Here is a 20,699-nt window from a genome sequence, read left to right as displayed (position 1 = left end):
TGTTTGTTTTTTTTCTTTGTTCTCTGGAAGATGAAATGCAGCCTGTGAACACAGGTGTGTGCCTGTTGAAGGCCCTGTGCTGATCACTTTGCTCTTTGAAGGATTATTGATCCTTTCTTCTTTCCAGTGGAGGGTCTCTCCCAGGCAGGTACAGCGATGCACAGGGACTCGTCCCCTGTCCTAAAGTAAATAAGGAGCAGAACCTGGTGTTTATCTGGGGCTCTGGAGCCCCCATGCAGTGGTACTTTTGTTAGACTGTTCCTAAAGTGGGGGAGGGCTTGCAGGAATTGGAGCTTTACTGATGCTTAAACAAACCGGTGATGTGGAGCAGGAGTAGCACCCCGGGCGATCCCTGGAGCAGGGATGCCTGCTCTGGGCTCTGCAGCTGTGCTGCCTGCACCCCTGGGGCTGTGAAGGAAGGCAGGTCCCTGCTCTTCCTCAGCCTCACTTCATGTGGGACGCAGAGGGGCTAGCCAGGCATTAGCCCTGTGGTCAGGATCCCTCCTGACGGCTGCTGCCACCACTGTGGAAGGAAAGCATGATGCTGCCAGCTGGGGCTCACTGCCTGGGAACCTGGTTGGTTTTCCCTCGTCTGAGCTGATAAAATAGAGATGGGTCCATATAAAAATATAGGTAGGTCCACTTCTTACTGGTGGGACTGCTGACCCTGCTGCTATAAACACAGTTGTCTCTTTTCTTCTCCTTCCCCATCTCCCCCAGGCGCTCCTGACCCTACTGCTGGGGCCAGCATCGATGATGAGAACTGCTGGCACTTGGACGAGGAACAGGTCCGAGAGCAGGTGAAGCTGTTCCTATCTCAGGGAGGGTACTACGGCTCGGGGAAGCAGCTCAACTCCATGTTTGCCAAGGTGAGGAGGAGCCGGCTGCTCTCTCCCCTCTCTGCTCGGCGTGTCACGTAGCCGGCAGCTCGCTGGCTGCCCTGGCAGGGTGCCTGTCACAGCTGGGAATCTCTGCTCCAGTGCCTTCTCGCCCGGTCGCGGAGCAGGCGGTTGTAATCCAGGCTCTGGGTCAGGCCTGGGTTGTCTCACCCGCTATCCTGGCAGGTCCCTTCCTCCCATGCGATGGGCTTGCCGTTATCCCTGTGCGAGGGAGGTCTTTGCTCCATCTCCTCATCAGCACAGTGGGGCCAACCCTGCAGAGCCTACAGAGACTGTGGAGAGGTGGTATCAGCCTACAGGCTCTTCTCTTTCTTTGCGGAAGGGCCTTGTTTTCATGTTTTTGGCTGCTTGGTCCTCTACATATCCTAGGCTGTGGCTGTTAACACAGCTGGACTACAACCAGCCAAGTCATAGCCATTGCATGAGTGTTATAATGTATGACTATATGTTATGTACATATATATGTGTGTATATTTACAGTCTGGACCCCCAGACCGAGGGAGCTGTGGGTTGCCAGACAGGTGACCATGTCTTAAACATGTCCAGGGGACCATGGTTTGTCTCACCAAGGACCTTTGTGTCCTTTCCAGGTTCGAGAGATGCTGCGCATGAGGGACTCCAACGGGGCCAGGATGCTGACGTTGATAACGGAACAGTTCATGGCTGATCCTCGGCTCTCCCTCTGGAGGCAGCAGGGGACGGGCATAACGGAGAAGTGCCGGCAGCTCTGGGATGAGCTGGGTAAGAGTCACCGCTTTGCAGAGAGAAGCAGCAGAGTTGCCTGGGCTGCTGGGCCAGCAGACATCGTCCCAGAGCCTTTTGGGACTCTTTTTTTTTTTGGGAGCAGAGGCCCTGAGAGATGCCAGGACCTTGCTCTGTCCCCTGCTGGGGAAATTCTGCTGGGAGAGCTCGATCAGGCCCTAAATGCACAGTTCAACACCTTAAACCAGTCCCTCTCCTGCACAGGAGTCAAGGATGATGAGTGTGCGGAGTGTGGCTGGCCCCATCCTTGCAGCAGTCTGGTGTTTGGTGTGCTGCCCCGAAGCCTTTGCGAGGGAGAACGCAGGGGCTGATGCGCCCCTGGGGCTGGAGGTAGCCTGGACGTGGAAGTGGTGTTCCTGGAGGAACCGTGATCCAGAGCGGGAAAAGGGCAGGGTCTCAAGTCTCATCCCGTCTTAACAGATTTCCGCCTGCTGTGGTGCATGTTTCCAGGGTGGGGGGGGTGGGATGGCCAGAGCAGAGCCTGGCTTTAAGGGAAACGCAGTTCTGGATAATTCTAGCTAAGCACCTTAGGCACCGGCTCAGCTGCCTGACACCGTAATATCATTAGGAATAAAACATTTAGATGACGTGGGCCCAGGGAGGTTGGTTGTGTGGTAGAGTTAACTGAGCGGTTCTGGGCTCTCCTGGACATCTTGGATCTTGGGTGAACAGTTGGACTTTTGCCATAGCTTGATGATGAGTGAGTTTGAGCTCCTCTGCCAGTGGGAGATGCTGTGGAAGGGCGAGGACTCAAAGGCTGGGACTAAAGGGATGTTGTAGAACTGGAAGAAGGATGAGGGTGGTCCAGGGTCTGGAGCACCTGAAGCTGCATCTGGGATCACAGACCCTCCTACCAAGTGCCCAACAAATGCAAATACAGCCATGAAACTGGAGAGCCTGGGCAAACAGCACAGACAAGAGGCGGGAGGGGTGGGATGTCTCACTTCTGTGTGACGTTCCATGGATGGAAATAACCACGCCGGCTCTGGAGAGCTCATCTGTGCTTGCTTGCCAAGAAGATATTTCCAGGATTTCGGGATGCTGCAGCTAGATGGTTGGATACAGAAGGATCCTGGAGAGGTGGCCAAATCCACCAGGCCAGAATTTCCACATGGAAGAAAGCAAACACATTGGTGAAACGTGGATGGATGGGTGTCTGGGCAGGCCTGGACTCGGGAAACAAGTTGCCCAAATTATTTGGCCAGATTTCAAACCCACTATCCAAGCCTAGAGCCCTCCCTCCCTTCCTGCACGCATGAGGAGGGAGAGGTTGGGTTTCAGTCCTGGCTTAACTATGCAAGGACCGGGTTGGTGTGCGTAGTTTTGGTCGGCAGAGTGGGAGGAGGCGACAGCACGTCCCCATCAGCAGATGGCAGGGTGGTTGGGGAACGTCAGGGACCTACCAAGGCTGGATCAGGGTGACAGCAGGTGAAGTGTGGTGCCAGCCAACGCACGTCAGAGCGAGCAGCTCGCCTGGTGTAGGCACGTCACGCAGGAGGGATTTGGGCGCATCTTCATGCTGAAGAGAAGCCCCTGCGGAGGACACGGTGATGGTCCAAGAAGCAACTCCAGGGCAGGATGGGCATGGACTATAGTCAAAGCATGGATTATTCTCCCCATCTTACAGAAGCCTTTTGGATTTGGACCTGGGCAGCATTTACTGTAGGAACAGAGCATCACTCTGAAGAAAGGGTTCAGGCATGGAGGGAGCAGAGCTGCAGTGAGCTGGTGGTGTTACCAGTAACAAACATCAGCAATGTAGAGAGATGTCCCAAACCATCACTGGGTGGGTAACAGTAGCTGGGACACGTGGGGCAGTGAAGGCATGTTGTCTGACCGCCTGTGGGCTGCGGATGCCAAAGCTGCTCGGTGTTACCACTGCTGCCAAAGGGAGGGATGAGGAGCCTGTTGCCAGCTGCTGCGGGAAGCCTCAGCGCAGACCATGTTCTCTTGCCACACGCAAGAGAAAAATGGGCCTCACAGAAATTATTTTGGGCACGTGTTTAATAATTAATCATCGATTTTAGCAAAGACTGCAGCACAGACTTGCGTGGGATTGGAAGAAGATCAGCCTTAAAGAAGATTGTGGGTTTATGCTGGGGAAAATGTAAAGGATTTTGCAGGATTTCAGAGTTTTAAAATAAATAAATAAATAAATAAATAGGGCATAGTTTGCTTGTGTGTGTGCTGCCAACTGAACATCTATTGCCCCGTCTGCTGGGGAACCAAAGGAAAGACCTGCTGGATGGAGAGCTCTGCGGCGTGGGAGTATTTGCCCTGGCGCATTAGTACTTACGATTAAAGCCTAATTACAAAAAATAGACGAAAAACCAGCTGAAGTGCAGCCTGACCTTAATCTGCCTGGAGACGGGTTTATTTATCTCAGCCACTTGTTTACAGTGGGGAATTTCAGCAGATTAAGCTGGGGAGCGACCCTGTGGGAAACAGGAGAATTTCTTTGATGGTTATGAAACTTGGGCGCGGGATCGGAGTGTCTGTCCTCTCCTGGGCCAGCAGCCGGGACCGCTGGACTGGGAAGGCTCTGACCCCCCTCTCCCTGTCCCTGCACCCAGCCCTGTCATCAAAAAGCATTTTTGTTTAGAGGCTTAGCTTAATCGTGATCTGCCGCTTTGTTCCCTGCTTAACCTCCTGCTATCAGAAAGTTCAGATGAAGGTTTCTGCAGCATGTGAACAGACACAGAGTCTGACCCGGCGTGGCGTTTGGCTCAGGACAGGAGTCACTTGGGCTGTCAGCTGATGTCACTTGACCACAGGGCTCAGAAAACCCCTCTTTTCCATCTCCCAGATAACTATCGCAGCCAAGACAGATGCGAATCCCTCTTCCCTCCTTGTCCCTACCTCCCCATCACATCTTCCCTTCTGCAGCAGAGCCCAGGGGCACAGCGTTTTGGCAGGCAAAGTATGCCTCAGAGGGCTCCTGAAAATAGGCTGCAAGGGAAGTCATGGGGCTCCCGAGGATGGCATCTTAGCCGAGCTGTAGGAGTCAAAAATCCAGCGGGTGCATCCCATCCCTGGGGGTGGCAGAGATGGGGCACTGAGCTTTGTAACCGCCTGTCAGCCCAGCCACTCTGCTCACCATCAGAGGTGTGAGCCGAAATTGCTGGAGGCTGGGAGCGGGTGAAGAGGAGCAGCGACAACAGGCAGTGCGCTGGTGGAAAGGGGATGCCTGAAACCAGTTGGAGCCCCCAGGATGTCCAGCACCAGGAGCCAAGCGCAGGATTTAGCTCATGCCTGCCCAAGGAGGTGGGGAGTTCTGTGCCCTCAGGGTGGCAGTGGACAGGTGCCCACCGTTCAGCTGAGGGGAATAACTAGAGTGTTAAGGAAGACTCATTTTCTGGAGCTGAGACCTGATTTTTTCAAAGATGCTGTGTCTGTGTAGCCCCTATGGAGCCTGCAGGAGCCTGGGAGCGAGTGACATAGATCTGCTCTGGGAGTGGTGGGCCCCGAAAGCCCCTAAGGAGACAGCTCTTCTCTTGCACATGCATCAGTTGCTAATGTTGCAGGTCAAAAGTCTTATTCCACCCTGTTCATCAGAAAGGAGCGAGCTTTCGGTGGGGTTTTCTGGGAGCGGCAGAGCTGAGATGTGGATGGAGCTGGACCAGGTGAGGGCTGTTTGAGTACTTGCTGATCTTCAGTGCCTGCAGTTGCTTTTCCCATGCCCGTTCTGGATGCAATGCTGCTGCCACCACCTGCGTTGTGGTGTCTCTCCTGCCAAGCCAAGCCACTCCGAGGAGATGGACGTGCACAGCCTTCACGCCTTAATGATTTGAACCAAACATGTCCACATGTCCCGAGTGGCAGAGGACGGGTGCCAGGAGATGCACCCCAAAAGCACCACCAAAGCTCAGCTGTAACCCAGAGGAGTGAGGAGACATTGCAGTGGAGTGAGTCAGGACATTGCTGCTCAGCCTGCTTTTGCCTCCCGCTGCCTGGAAAAGGGACCGGCTGCTCCAGCTGCCTGTGTTGGAGTCACATCCTCGCTCGGGGCTGTTTGGCTCAACGGCACAGCTGGGGAGCTGCCGCACAAAACGCAGCGAGCGAGGGAGGTCGTTTGGGTGCCCGGAGGAATCCCCTCACCACGCAGTGGAGCCCTGTCGGGTGATGATGTCCTGCCGCTGGCTGTCATTTTGGGATGGGAACTTTGGCTCTGGCAGTGATGGAGAGGTGGAGGAGAGCAGCTGGCTGGGTGGAGAGGAGGAATGTGCCCTGGGTCTCTGCTGGGGCCATGGAGGAAAGGCAAGGGAGCATGTTTCTGCGGGAGGGTAAGCCGTCCTGTGCGCGTGGCAGGATCCAACACAGGCAGAGAGAGGAGCAGCACAGGCTGCTCAGCCCGGGGGGATCCATGGGGACACCGTGCATGGCAGCTGTGCCAGCACGAAGCCATCACACCCCACAGGGCAGGCACAAGGGAGGGGACGTGCTGTATCCTGGCAGCTTTGCAGGGAAATTTGGGCAGAAATGCAATTAGCTAAAGAATGAGAAGAGAATGCATGGTTTTGCTCTTATTTGGGTTGCTGCAGCCCTTTTCAGAGCAGTGGGTGACCCAGGAGAGTCGGCAAGGCTCAGTTAGCAGCCCCAGCGTCAGCGCTGCCTTACAAAAGGATGAATTGGATCTTAATGACGACAGATGTCCTTGGGCCTGGTTTTGCCTCTCACAGCATCATCAGGCCTGTGAGGTCCCATGATTGACCCGGGGGGTGTCACCCTGGGTGTCCAACTGATGGGCACCTCTGCTTGTGAGATCTGGAGGGCTCACACCTTGGAGGGCTCTTGCCTGCGAGACATCAAGCCAAGCTCCAGGTTGCTATGCTGGTTCCTCTGCAGGCTGGGGGCTACTGGGGATTAAAAAAGAAAAAGAAAAAAGGGGAAGAAAATACACCAAATCTCCTTTTTAAATAGTTGAATGCAAATGGCCTGAAGAACAATGGCAGATGAAATAGCATTTGGAGTGGGCTTTAAAGTGCTTGGAACGTGGGTAGGATCAAAATCAGGTTAGTCTTTGGAGATACAGAGTCTGCAGCTTGCCAGGGTGTTTTTAAGCATGCTTTGATGTGTAGTTCAAACACTAGATTTGTCCTGGCAGACAGAAGCACTCACAAATTCATACACAGCCGCTCTCTCCTTCCCTCCTCCCCACTGTCCCCCATCTCATGAGATTATAATTTAGCTTCATTACGGAGGAGTTTTACTTTTATTTAAAGGCTGTCTAAATCCCCCTCCTGGGTCTGTGCATTATGCTGAAATGAGTTTACAAACGCCGATGAAACCTTGCAGGCTCTCACGACGAACGTGGCAGCAGAAGAGATTTGGCCCTGCGGGTATGGTGGTGGCATCTCCTTGATTTCTTGGCTTTGTTTAGGGGCACTGTGGGTGTGCGTGGTGTTAAACCCGCACTGCAAGCTGGAAGAGAAATCCTGCTGGCTCCGGCAGCTGCGCAAGTGGGGTGAGATGGATGTCTGTCCCCTGGAAGATGGCAATTACGGTAACGAGCTTCCCAACATCACCAACGCGCTTACACAGAGCTCCGGTCACAGCCAAGGTGAGTCTGGGCAGGGAGTGGAAATCCAGGGAGTTGGGTCCAGGTCAAAACTCACCCCAAGGTTGAGAGACCTCACTTCACCTGCTGGTGATGCCTCTGGGAGTCAAGGGAATACAAAACATGTCTCTTTACAGCCTCTGGTTTTAGATACACTTGGAAACGTTTGGCTCTTCGCTACATCGTGGGTGAAGTCACCTACATTTCAAACATCAAATTAGAGGCCATTTTAAAGCAATTTGACCTTGGGGGAGTTCAGACCCCTACAGTCTGTGCAGTTTTAGATATGGAGTTTTACAGAAAACTGGTGCTGCTTGGATCAGAGCAGCACTGAGCTTGGAAGCCCTGGCTATAATGTGAGTGAGGAGCTGGAGATTATGCAGAGCCTCTTTCCCAACCCTTGAGCCTTGCTTATGGGCTTTGATTCAGGTGATAGATAAGTCATTAGCCAGGAGTGCTAAATGCAGTTCCAAGTGTGGACCACAATGTAGTTACAGGGTTGTTCCTTCCTGCTAAAATATTTTCTCAGCCCCTGACAAAGTATTTGATCCCTTTAAAATTAAGCACTTTTCCCCCTTCCTTTTTGCCTGAAGTAGACATTAATTGAAAGTTACTGTTCTTACCATGCTTCCATCTGCTGCACTGGAATTGCTCTTTGGTGTATTACCAAGGTGGGAAGAAACGGGGGTGGCATGGAAACTTCGCCCCTCTGGGTGGGATTAGTTCCTCACCAGCAGTTTGGGAGCATGGCTGTCCTGCCAGCCCATTCCAACCATGGCCTGGACCATACACCCCGGCTGCCTCCCCCTGTGCATCCTCAGCAAGCAGCTTAATTTAAACCTGGCTCTGCTCCATGTCCTGCGCCAGCCCCGGGACTCCCCCCTGGTGTTCCCAGCTCCGCCGAGGATTCACTCTGGCATTCAGGGCAGGTTGCCGGGGCTGAGCAGGTCACTTTTTTTAGACGTGCGGGGAGTTTCCAAAGCACGTGCTGGGGACATCCCCTTGTCCCCATGCTCCTGCTTCTCCAAGCAGGGAACTGAAAGCAGCACAGATCCTGGAGGTGTCCCAGGGTTGATGTTTGTGCATATGCAAATACTGCCGCAGATTGTTGCCAGCCTCTTTTATTAACGAAGGACAACAGCTGATTCCTGAAATCTTTCCTAATAAAGTGAGCAGGTTTGGTTCTCTACGTGTAAACACCTGTTTAATTTTTCTCCACCTTGGGGTGCCTGCAGCATTCAGGCTAATTGCTTGTTGCCATCGTTTCCAGAGCATGTTTATCCAGCCTCCTGGATCAGATTCGAGCAGTGCCTTTTGTTTTCCCCCCTTGAATGCATTTAACTCAGCATCTTTTGTGGGTTGCAGGACCTAACATTCAGTGTTGCATCCCCTTTGGGGCTTCCTGTTTTGCAGCCCACTGGCTGTGTTTGGCCCTCATGACCTGGCATGGCTGGAGCAATGGCAGGATTGTTCCAGACAGGACTTTTCCTCCCAACAAACCACCTGTCTGATCTGTCTGGACAGAGTGAAACGCTCATCCAGCATTCGGTAGCTTCAAAAACATCAGTGAAGTTACAGAGCAGCTCTGGAGAAGAGCACAGACATCTGCTGCAGAGCAGTGGTGGGGTTCCAGACGATGCCGTCTCCTCCCTTCCAGCCCCCTCACACAGCCAGAGGAGGTTGCTGGAAGGTGATGGTTCCCCCCATCTCCCGGAGACAGATGAGACACACTCCTGCAGTTCCCTGTGTGGCTTCAGATGCTGCTGATCTAAGCTGCTGTGGTTCAGTGAAGCTGGGGCTTTGCATTGGAGCAGAAGAGGAGAGTTCGTGGTGCTTGCAGTGCAGTGGCGCTGAAGAAGCTCAGTCCTGACCCCTGGCTGAGCATCACAGGGGTGGGAATGCACAGCCATATTTCCAGGTGTCAGTCTCGTATGTGACAGTGGATTATTGTCAGAAAGCAAACAGATGGGCAGTCCCTGCCTCTTTTCTTGCTCCTCTGGCCAAGGCAGCCGTTCTAGCAAGTTACTTAGCAATGCTGTCTAAGGAGCCAGTGGTCTCCATCAGAGACGGGATGGGCAGCAAAGGTACCTAAAGGCAATCTTTTCCTGTGCTCACCTCAGAAACGGCTGGGATGGGACCAGATGGGGCTTTGCTCTCATTGTAGAGACTTTGCTCTGCCCAGGGAGGCCATGTCTGGGGCCAGGAACAGGCTGCCCCTGCCCTACCAAGGCACTGATGTTTTTTCTCTTTGCAGACTCACTGGCCAGGCCCAGACGAACTGTGTTCACCCGGGCGATCGAGGGCTGTGATCTCCACTGGCAGGACAGCCACCTGCAGCGCATCATTAGCAGTGACTTCTACGTGTCTCCCTCCTACCAGCGTGAGGGCGAGAGCCTCCTCTTCAACTCCCAGGGGCAGCCCCTGTGGCTAGGTGAGCATCCAAACCAGCAGCCCCTTGCATGGCCTGGGTGGGTAGGGTTGCTAGTGGAGAAGAGCCACCCAAGACATCAAAGAAGCTTTGCTGCCCTGGGTCCTGGCAAGCTTCTGCATCCTAGATTGAAAGAGCCTTCCTGATCCTTAGCCTGAGGAGTGGGGTGAGCAGAAGGACTTGATGCCCTCCCACACCCCAGCCACAGTCCTTACAGAAAACTCCACATCCTTTACAGTGTGGGTTCACCTTGGTCAGCTTGGACCAGGCTGGTCATGTCCTCTGTCATCCTGCCAGTGTGTTTGGCTGTCCCTAGTGCAAGCTCTTACTGTTCCCAGTAGAGGGGGACAGGTAAAGTCCCTTGAGAGTTGGCTGGGGAGCACAGCTGTTTCCTCTGGAGTTTTTTCTTTCCTGCTCTCAGCCTTTCTTTAGTCTTCCCTTAAAGGCAATTAGCAGATAGTACAATTAAGCCTTGTATGAGCTTAAGGCATACTAGACCAGTCAAGCCCAGTACCCTCCTGTGTTGTAGACCTTTAGTCCTTGTACCTCAAGGCACACAACTTCTCTACTGCAAAGTCAAGACCCTGGATAGATCTGCAGAACCTTGACAACTACCTGTCCTGAGATGAGAACGGTTGAGATGAAGGGCTTGGGGGATGCCTGGTGTGGCTGTCAGCCCTCAGACTGACCCCAAAATAGGAGATGCAAGCCCTCCACACCTCCAGGAGGGTGAATGCCTCATCTCTGCAGCCAAAGAGGTGAATGTATGGACATGGAAGAGGTCAAAGCCCACCACTGCTCTGTCATCCATTTCAGGTGCTGGCGTCTGCCATCTCCCTGCCAAACGGGAAGAAAATATTTACAGTCACCCAGAGATGTGGTTTGTGGAGCAGCGGCCACTAAGTTGCTGTTAAGGCCAGGAGATAAGTTAAAAAGGGCCCATGTGAAGGCTGCTGGTACATCTCTGCTAGCTTAGCTGGAGGAGGAGAGGACATTTCTACTCTAGGAGGAGTTTCGTGTAGCTGCAGGTAGCAGGTCTCCTCCCTGCACAGCCATAGACAGTGGTGGTCGGTTCATGCTTCCGGGGACTCTGTCTAGCAGGGATGTGGTGGCCACAGCTCCCTTGTCCCTAGCATAATCTGGGCTCTGGTGAGCCCTTTGGCCCACCTGGTTGGTGCACATTATTTATCTCATGTAGTTGCCTTGATTTTTGGATTTTGCGCTTTCTTGGTGCCCCTTCAGGGATGCAGCTCTGGGAGAAGAGTGTGATTTGTCAGCAGCTTCCAGTGATGAATTCATCGAGAAGCTGAATATTTCATCCATTTAGCAAATGAATAGAGGGAGCAATAAGAAGCTCTTTACAGATGCGTTTGTTCTGAAACCTCTTCTTCGTGTGTTCCTTGGGTGACCTTTGGGACATGGAAACGCCATTTGTGGAGGTTGTTGTCTGCATTTCCAAAGCTTTCTGAGCTCTTCCAGGAATAGAAATTGTCCCTCTATCATAATTTTAGATCTTCTGTGTTTGCCTTTTTTTTTTTTTTTTTATTAGTTTCCCCCTTGCTAGGACATTTTGCAAGAAAATGGGATTTTTGCTGCTTGTTATGCAGCATGTCATGTCATCTGCTCCTGCTAATTTCTCACTCAGTCATAATCCTCTCCACAGTTGCTTGTGATTTCAGGTGAGCAATGAGCAGCAGGAGCAGATGAATTCCTAAGCAACTGTGAGTTCTGGGGGGTTCGTGCAACCGTTCCTAGTAATAAAATGCCAGGTAGGATAGCTGCAGAAGAGTCAGGGTGTCTGCAGAGCTCTCTCCATGGAAGCATTAAGGAAGCAGTTCAAAACATCACCCCAAATCTGCCAATGCCCCCAGCGTAGTGTTGGATGCGCAGCCTCACCCCATGTGTCATCACCTGCAGGTGAGGAGAGCAGGGAGAGGTGCTGGAAGAGACACTAAGAAGCGTTTGGGTGCCCAGCGATGAGAGAAATCACCATAAGCTGTGCAGATTTTAGGAGAAGTGAGTGGCAGGGTTGTTACAGCCTGTGTTTGGAGCCGTCGTATTGCAGCAGTGGCATGTTGGAAATGCTTTCACAAGATAAAGTCTGTGGAGGTGGGGATTTAGGTACTGACGTGGCTGCTGTGGGTTGAACATGGTAGGAGTCCCCTTAGTATTCCTGGTAGGCATCCCTGCCAGGAGCAGGGAGAAAGGGATGACTTTAAGGCAGGGAGCAGGAGTATAGCTGGTGTGTGGGGAAGACGAGCAGAAGAAAATGCCCTGAAGCCTGATGCTGTCAGGTTCTCTTCCCCCCATCAGTATCATCCTGTGAATTTCTGTGCTCCTCTGGCTCAGCCATGCCCCTGCGTTTGTCCTTGCCTTGCAGAACACGTCCCGACAGCCTGTGCTCGGGTGGATGCCCTGCGCTCCCACGGCTATCCCAGAGAAGCTCTCCGACTAACTGTTGCCATAATCAACACCCTGCGACTGCAGCAGCAAAGGCAGCTGGAAATATATAAGCATCAGAAGAAAGGTATGAGTAGAGGATGGGAGAAGCATCCTGTGAGGTCTAGTTGGGGTGTCCCAGGTGGTTGTGAAAGTCTTCTCCATCTCAGAGAGAGTAGTGCTGCCCCATCCAGAGCAGCCGAGGTTGAGTGGGCAGCGCTCTATCAGACAAACTGATGTATCTGATTGCTTGGTCCCCATCTGCTCAGGACAGAGAGGTGCCCACATGCTGTCTTGGGGCTGCTGGAGTAGGAGTGTTCTCGTTCCCACTACTGCTGTGTCTGGTTGCCTGTAAGGATTGCACAGGCGATGGTGGGTGATGCCTGCATTAAAGAGGAGCTGCAGAGCTGCAGTAACTTGCTGTGTGTGCCGAATTTCTGCTTTTGCAATTGCAGTTGGCAGAGCTGGGGTCAGTTACTGCAGTGCTGCTGGTGGTCAGTGACTCCTGGGCCTTGCTAGCTCAGCCAGCTTGAGGTCATCAAAAGATGGAGCTTTTAAGACTCGCTGGGAGTCTTTGTTATTTCCAGAGAGGTTTCTGCTTGTGTTTCCAGAACATTCAGGCTACCATTGCAAATGAGTCCATAAGCTGCAAGTCTGACTTTATAGACATCATCCTGGGACTCTGCAGCCCCTCATGTCCTCCTGGAACAGAGAATGAACTACTGTGTCTTATGTGACCTTAGGGCGCTTTTTTTTTTTCATTGTGTGCCTGCTTGCTCTGATGTCTGTGGCAGCCTGTGGAGTGGCTGCTCTGAGCTGCTCGTTGCCCTCGCAAGTAACCATGCCTGAGTTGGCCCTGGAGGTCCCCATGTCCCAGGCCCGTGGGATAAGAAAAGGCCTTTGGTGTCAGAGACCTCTCTGGGTGTAGAACCTGTCTTTAAATTCCTGACTTCTGATCTCTGTCTTTTCTGTTTTTTGCAGAGCTGCTGCAGCGAGGGGCAACAACCATCACCAACTTGGAGGGCTGGGTAGGCCACCCTCTGAACCCTATCGGCTGCCTGTTTCTCACCCTGACTGAAGCTTGCAGATTAGAAGAGGAAAATTGCCTTGAAATTTCAGGTACTGAGCGCTCCTCCTGTGTCCCTTCCTGGTGGCTGTGGCTGAACCGAGCCCGGGACTCAGGACTCCTGAGCTCCAAATCTCCCCTCTCTCCACCTTCTCAGGAGCAGCCAGGGCAGAGCTGGAGTGCAGAGAAGGGGGAGTTAGTGCCCTGAGTTTTCCCAGCCTCTGGTTTGCAGGCAGAACAGAGCAGAAGAGTGGCTTAGCAGAGCTGGGCCAAGGCGTGCTGGCCCATGGGGAGGCTCTGGTGTCAGCCATGCACCCTGTTGCATAGGTCTCCTGCACCTCCTAGTGAGAGCAGGAAGGAGGGTGAAGCCCACATCTCCTGTAGGGAGCTTTTATCCATCATCTCTGGGTAACTGAAGGCTGGCAGGCAGGGAAGTGTGTGTCTTGCTTATGAAGTTGAGAGGTTTTTCTCTCTGCTGTGGTTCAGCCACTTAGGAAGGCTCTTCTAACCTTGCTGCATCTGTCCCCCTTCTTCCAGATGCTGGGGACTCCAAACCCCCAGTGTATCAACATGTGCCCGTCGCAACCGGTAGCCAAGACAGCGGCGAGTCCTACCTGTCCCTGGCCTTAGAGGTGGCCCTGATGGGGATGGGTCAGCAGAGAGTGATGCCTGAAGGTCTCTATGCCCAGGACAAGGTGTGCCGCAATGAGGAGCAGATCATCGCCCGGCTGCAGGACCTGGAGCTGGACCCGGTGCTGGTGCAGACTCTGAGGAAGCAGTGCATCTTGCTGCTGGAAGGTGGGTCTTGGTCCGTCTAGCTGGCTCCTGTGTCTTAGCTGAGTGCTGGTAACATCTTCAGGGTGCCCTTTCCAAGGTTTATGCCTGGCTGACCCCATCCTGGCTTCTTCCTCTGTTGGTGTGGTGCTGAGTCTGTAGGATGACTGCTCTGCCCCATCATCTGGCAAAACAAGGGTTTGCTGTCATCCCCAGAGCAAGACCACCTCAGAGGCCTTACGAAGAAGGGTGCTAAGCACATGGCCTCAGTTTCTGAGGGATTTTGACCTGAAAGGGTTTTTAGAAGAGGAAGGAGCAGCCCTTTGCCCCGAGTCCAACTCAAGTAACGCACCAGGGAGCTGCTGAGCAGATCTTCAAAGCTTTGAGGTGCTGCAAACCCCAGCCACAGATCCTGCTGTGCTAATTATGGCTGATGGGCTCTGCTTCTGCCTAGGTGGTCCCTTCAGCGGCTTGGGAGAAGTCATCCACCGTGAGAGCGTCCCCATGCACACCTTTGCCAAATACCTGTTCTCTGCCCTGCTGCCCCACGATGCAGATCTGGCATACAAGCTGGCTTTGCGGGCCATGAGGTTGGTGCATGTTTTATTCTGTCTCTGCCCCCCCGTTTCGCCTCCCTCCTCTGCTCCGCTGGGAAGCCGGGATGCTTTGCAACCCTAGAGCAGGGATGGGAGTGGAGGCAGGCTTGGAGCTTGCCATCCCTGGGATTATCCTGTGCAGCGTGTAGGGCTTCCCCGGCACCAAGCAGCAGCACAAAGAGACTCCTGCTCTCTGTTTGGGCGATTCCTGGTTTTCAAGGATCCCATCAGTAGGGATTTGCATGAATGTGATAATGTCTGCTGGTCCAGCCCCTTACTCCAGGCTGCCTGTCCTGGTGACAGGCATCCTCCGCCAGAGCAGGTCCCAGGCCCGCATGGTGCTGTCATCTGCCTTCTGTTTGCCAGGCCTCGGGCACCCTGCAGGAAGGGCTGTTATCCCGGCACAGATGGGCAGATGATTTGCCCCAGGCTCCAGGATATCGCAGAGCCGAGCAGAGAACACAGTCACCCTCTGTTCTCCATTAAAGCCCAGCTCCGTCTCTAGGACTGGGGACAGGGCCAATGCCAAGAGTTGCCCCATCTCCCTTCCCAGTGCGTGACACACCTCAGACATCAGCCTGTCTACTGCAGCTTTCTGGCAGGGGCTGGATGGGTCTTGAAAATGCTGGAATCTCCCAAATGAGTCAATGCTTGAAGGACCATCAACCCCAGAGCATCCCAGTGCCCTCTCCCTCTGACACCATCTTCCTTGCGGCATTTCCTCAGTGAAATTGACCATCTGTCCCTGGTGCCAAGGGAAATTTTGAAATCCCCCTGTTGTGAGAAGAGCTGCTCAGGAGGACAGCCACACCTAAAAGAGCAGCCAAGGGCCTCTGCAGTGCATGGGGACACCATGCCCCACCAGACCTAAGACCTCCAGTCGCCAAGCAGGAATAGGACTGAGTGCCCCGAGGGTGCACATTGCTCCCTCACCATCTGTTAGTGCCCATCCCCTGCTCCCAGATGGGACCCCCTGTGTCAAGGTGTTTCTGACCTGGGCTGGGAATGTTGGGCTTCTGCTGCCTTGTGGGTATTCTAAGCCTGTGAGCAAGGAGAGCAGAGACAGTTGGATGCTCTCCGTGTCCAGGAGGACAGTTTCCCTCCTGCACTGTGGCTGGCCATTGAGTTAGTGACACCAGCACCAACTTAGGGGTTTAGGCATGGCTGGTGACATGAGACTCCTGCTCCCCTTCCTTAGGCTTCCTTCTCCCCTGGGCTTTCCAGGCTTTTAGATATCCCCACAAAAGCAGGTAACCCAAACCAGCTGTGGAGGCCCTGGGGAAATGTGCCGCTGCTTCTGATCACAACCGGGCATTTTAAGAAGAACCAGATGATAAAGCCAGGAGTTCTGCTGGGCGCTCTGACATGAAAGGAGCGGAGAGGGAGGAGAGATTTTCCTTTTCTTTTTTTTTCTGAGGCTTGGGCTTTTTCTTACAAGTTTATAAATCACTTCACGGATCATTCTCCTCCTTTCAAGTTGGTCTCAGATTGATCCCTGCGCCCATGTGTTGAGCACGCTGCCTCAGGAGCCCCCACACGTGCACGGCAGCAGGATGCTTTCAAAGGCGGCGCTGCAGGCAGCTGCCTGCAGGCAGCTCCTGCCTCACCTCACCAGCGCCTTGGGGAGAGGGGACGAAGCCAGGGCTGGGCTGGGGTCTGATGTTGCCTCCTCCCATTTGCCCTTTAGGTTGCCCGTCCTGGAGACCACGGCACCGTCCGGCGACGTGACTCACCCCCACCACTTGGTCTCGGTGGTCCCCAGCAGATACCCACGCTGGTTCACCCTGGGGCACCTGGAGTCACAGCAGTGTGAGCTGGCCTCCACCATGCTCACGGCAGCCAAAGGTTGGTGGGGAGGCAGCTCTGGGACAGGGGTGGTGGGACAATGCTGTGCAAGAGCATCAAAGGAATTTTCATGGAGAAAAGAGGGAGCTCCTGCTTCTGCTCCCTTGACCACTGGCAGAGACCAGCTGATTGCCCTCCTGGCAGCCCACCATGGGATCTCTGGGGCTCTTGGCCCAAAGGGCCCCAAGGCTTGTGTTCTGGCTGGGCAGGACAGGAGGTTCCCAGGAAGTGCAGGCAACCCTGCAGGGATGCCAACCACAGTGCTACAGATCCTAGGCAGTGCCCCTGGGTGATGCTGGACTGTGCCGGTCCCGCATCGTGGTCAGCTGCCAGACATGTTGTGAGTTCATGCCATGGTTCAGTTGGAAGCTGCTTATCCTTTTACATCTGCTTTGTCTCTTCCTGCCCTGTGGTAATCATCTTGCACAGGCTGTTCAAGGGAGACCTCCCTCTGCACCAAACTATGTGTGGCTTTCAGCAGGGCTGGAGATGGGCACAGCTGTGCTGGGTGGGACACCTTGATTTCAGCCATGGGGGTGCTCCTAAAACACCTCCTTGCTGGCCTCTCGGGCCTCTTTGGTTCCTGCCCAGGCACAATCTTGAAAACGAGCATAGGCTTTTCATTAAACATCCCTCTGTCTAGAAACCATCCCCACCAGGATAGCGAGTGCCTTGTGCCCCATGAGGGTTAGTGAGCCAAGCAGTTACCACTGCCTCCCACTCTCCCACACAGTCTGTGGCAGCCTCCAGCCCCTGGTACTGCCAGCCTGACAGGAAAGGTGCTGCTTCCCTGGTGAGGTGCAAGGTAAATGAGCTGTCAGAGAGCTCCAGCCTCTTCTCTCCTTCCAGCCCCGCTCCTCTTGGCTGCTTTTCCAGGGCCAATGGTGATGGTGTCCTGCACCTGCCTTGCAGTGCTGTGATGGTAGCTGGCTTATCCTTTAGTTTCTTCTCCCTTCCAGCACCTAATGGGGGTGAGACTTTTTTTCTGGGGGTGTAGATCCATTGGATTGCATCTGTTTTTCCCACTGTCCCTTCCCCAGGTGTTCTCCCGACGCAGCATGTCCCGATGTGATCTTGCAGCCTCACAGCCTCTCGCCCACGTCCCCATAAGCCATTTTCGGAAACCTTGGATTTTGGTGGCGATGCAAGCGCCTGCTGTGGGTGGCAGGCGATACCTTTAGCTATTAGTCACCCGAGATGTCTCCGTGTGTCCAGGTGCAGCGCTAGGCTTTTCACACTGCTGTGCGTTAGTTGGTTTTCTTTGTATGAGGTCTGCTCAGTTTATACTATGGGAGTAGAAAAATGAATCTGGAACAAAGCAGAGGCAGCTGATGTGGCACGTTGGCATCTCTGGTCTACACTTATGCCAAAGGTCCCTCTCCTCACCGTGTGTCCCACAGGGGCTGACAGGAGGAATTTCCAAGCCAGATTCAGGATCGTGATATATTAATATGCCTTGGTGGGTCTCTCTCCTGAGACCTTGCCCCATCTTCCAGTGCTATCATGTATCTTTCTAGCACCCATGGTCTCCTGTGGCAGGAGACCCACAGCATGACTGGGTATTGTGCCAGGAACCCCTTCTTAGGGGGTAACTCAGCCTGACCTGGGACATCCAGGACCAAGGTGCAGTGACCCTGGCCCAGCCTTTGCTAGCTTTGCAGAGAGAAGGGACTTACGGGCAAGACAGTATGTGTGCAGCTAACAGCTTTTCTTCTTCTTTTTAATGTTCTAAATGAAGACTGACTTTTCTGCAGCTGTTCAGCACTGGGCATTTCCCCAAACCCCTCCTTTGTTGGGAAGAGCCTGCTTTACAGCTGTCAAACTTGAGCCCAGGGTAGAACATCCAGGTGCCTGGAGATGTCTGCTAATGCTCCAGGACGTGTCTGGGATCACTCAGGGTTGTTTGTCCTCTCTGTGAGAGGATGATCTGGAGCGAGGATGGGTGCTGTAGGATGTATCTTCTCCTGGGGAGGATGCCTCATTTTGCTGTTGGACTGCAGGACTTGATCCGGCATCCCTGTGCTTCCCTCCATGTGCATGTCCAGAGGGGCTGACCATGCTGTTCACCACCCGGTACAGGCAGGAGATGGGACTCGAGGGCAAGGTGAGGGGAGGCTAAGCCATCTGACCATTTTTCCCTGTACCCAGGGGACATGCTGCGCCTACGCACAGTGCTGGAGGCCATCCAGAAGAACATCCACTCCTCCTCCTTGATCTTCAAGCTGGCCCAGGACGCGTTCAAGATTGCCACGCCAGCCGACAGCAACTCGGACACGACGCTGCTCAACGTGGCACTGGAGCTGGGGCTCCAGGTACGGGATGGTGCTGGGGATGCTGGTGGCCCTTCTGCCTCACGCTCTGGGGCAGCAGCGCTGGTGATGGTCTTCCAGCAAGCAGGTGGTCCCCTGTGGAAGGAATAAATTCATCCTAGGCTGGCCGTGAGCAGGGGAACTCAGCCCTAGGAGGCCCCTATGCCTGCTGTGGTTTGGGTGGAGGCAAGGCAGCCCTGGTGAGCCAGTAGCCAGCTGGGCCAGAGGGATTTTTGGGAGAGCACCACTGTGTTGGGTGGCCTTGTTGGAGCCCTCTGGGGCGGCCGGTCACCCTGAGTTTGCCTCACAGGTGATGCGAATGACCCTGTCCACCCTCAACTGGCGGCGGCGGGAGATGGTGAGGTGGCTGGTGACATGCGCTACCGAAGTGGGTGAGTGCCTCGCTGTGCCAGGGGGTCTGGCCCGCATGTGGCGGGAGCAGGGTGGGCACAGAGGTCCTAGGGTCATTCATAGCCCTGGGCGTCTGAGCTCTCCTGGGTCTCCCGTTTCTTCCTGGGTAACTGGATGCACCTCAGAGCACCAGCTGGCAGGGCTGGGGCCACAGCGGTGGCTGGGTTTGGGACTGGGACAGGTCCCCTGTACCCGGGCCAGGCCAGCGGTGTTCGCTGTGCCCTGCAGCATGTCAGCGCAGGGTAGCTTCTGCGTGTCCCCCTCTGCCCTGTCCTTGCTGGGGCAGAGGCAGCAGCTCAGCACTGCCATGGGCTGGCTTTGCCTTGGCTTTGGGCATCTGGGGACTCGGAGGAGCCCTGTGACCTGAGCCAGGCTCCAGGGCTGTGCCGTGACCCTGGTGTTTTCTTGCAGGGGTGAGGGCCCTGGTGAGCATCCTGCAGAGCTGGTACTCGCTGTTCACTCCCACGGAAGCCACCAGCATTGTGGCGGCCACGGTGATGTCCCACAACACCATCCTGCGCCTGAGCCTGGACTACCCGCAGCGGGAAGAGCTGGCCAGCTGCGCCCGCACCCTGGCCCTGCAGTGCGCCATGAAGGACCCGCAGAACTGTGCTCTGTCTGCCCTGACCCTCTGCGAGAAGGACCACATCGCCTTCGAGACCGCCTACCAGATTGTCATCGACGCCGCCTCCACTGGCATGACCTACACCCAGCTCTTCACCATCGCCCGCTACATGGAGCACCGGGGCTACCCGCTCCGGGCGTTCAAACTGGCTTCGTTGGCCATGACGCATCTCAACCTGGCCTACAACCAGGACACGCACCCGGCCATCAACGACGTGCTCTGGGCCTGCGCCTTGAGCCACTCTCTGGGCAAAAATGAGCTGGCGGCCATCATCCCGCTGGTGGTGAAGAGCGTGCACTGTGCCACGGTGCTCTCGGACATCCTTCGCCGCTGCACCATGACGGCCCCAGGGCTGGCCGGCATCCCCGGCCGCAGGAACTCGGGGAAGCTGATGTCCACCGACAAAGCCCCGCTGCGGCAGCTGCTGGACGCCACGATAAGCGCCTACATCAACACCACCCACTCCCGGCTCACCCACATCAGCCCCCGGCACTACGGGGAGTTCATCGAGTTCCTCAGCAAGGCCAGGGAGACCTTCCTCCTGGCGCAGGACGGGCACATACAGTTTGCCCAGTTCATTGACAATCTCAAACAAATCTACAAAGGCAAGAAAAAACTGATGCTGCTGGTGCGGGAACGGTTTGGGTGAGCCCCGGCCCCTGCCACGCTCACTGGCAGGGTCCGGCCGCAGCACGGGGACTCGGGAGAGAAGAAGGAAGGAAAGCGGAGATCACCTTCCCCCCAGTAGGCAGAGGCTGCTCTGTTCTGGTCTTGTTTCTTTTTTTTTGTTTTGTTTCGTTTTCTTCTTTTTTTTTTTTTTTTTTAATATTTTTTCTTTCTTGGATTTAACCATTTCACACGCTGAGAGGATCCAGAGATTCCTTGGGCACAAACCAAAAGGCAACCACGGGGAAAAAGGATGGTTCGCTCAGCCCCCTGCCCTCCCTTGCCAATACCAAAAGCTAACCTGGAAATCTAATACCTCTTT

At 54.4% G+C, this 20,699-nt stretch overlaps 1 protein-coding gene across 1 annotated transcript in view; it reads left to right on the top strand.

Annotated features, from left to right (window-relative positions):
• Positions 1–20,360, top strand: part of ZSWIM5 (zinc finger SWIM-type containing 5) — a 99,811-nt gene extending 79,451 nt beyond the window's left edge. The window contains exons 3-14 of the mRNA XM_074151691.1: positions 721–869; positions 1,490–1,640; positions 7,042–7,221; positions 9,473–9,649; positions 12,027–12,173; positions 13,067–13,204; positions 13,689–13,949; positions 14,380–14,515; positions 16,209–16,366; positions 18,515–18,678; positions 18,986–19,067; positions 19,498–20,360. Of these exons, the coding sequence (XP_074007792.1) occupies positions 721–869; positions 1,490–1,640; positions 7,042–7,221; positions 9,473–9,649; positions 12,027–12,173; positions 13,067–13,204; positions 13,689–13,949; positions 14,380–14,515; positions 16,209–16,366; positions 18,515–18,678; positions 18,986–19,067; positions 19,498–20,360 (2,606 nt within the window). The remainder of the gene's footprint in view (positions 1–720; positions 870–1,489; positions 1,641–7,041; positions 7,222–9,472; positions 9,650–12,026; positions 12,174–13,066; positions 13,205–13,688; positions 13,950–14,379; positions 14,516–16,208; positions 16,367–18,514; positions 18,679–18,985; positions 19,068–19,497) is intronic.
• The last annotated feature ends 339 nt before the right edge of the window (positions 20,361–20,699 follow it).

This window comes from Numenius arquata, chromosome 8 (assembly GCF_964106895.1).
Source record: "Numenius arquata chromosome 8, bNumArq3.hap1.1, whole genome shotgun sequence".
Taxonomy (NCBI): Eukaryota; Metazoa; Chordata; class Aves; order Charadriiformes; family Scolopacidae; genus Numenius; species Numenius arquata.
The sequence above is the reverse complement of the archived record's forward strand: the minus strand, read 5'-3'. Positions and strand labels throughout refer to the sequence as shown.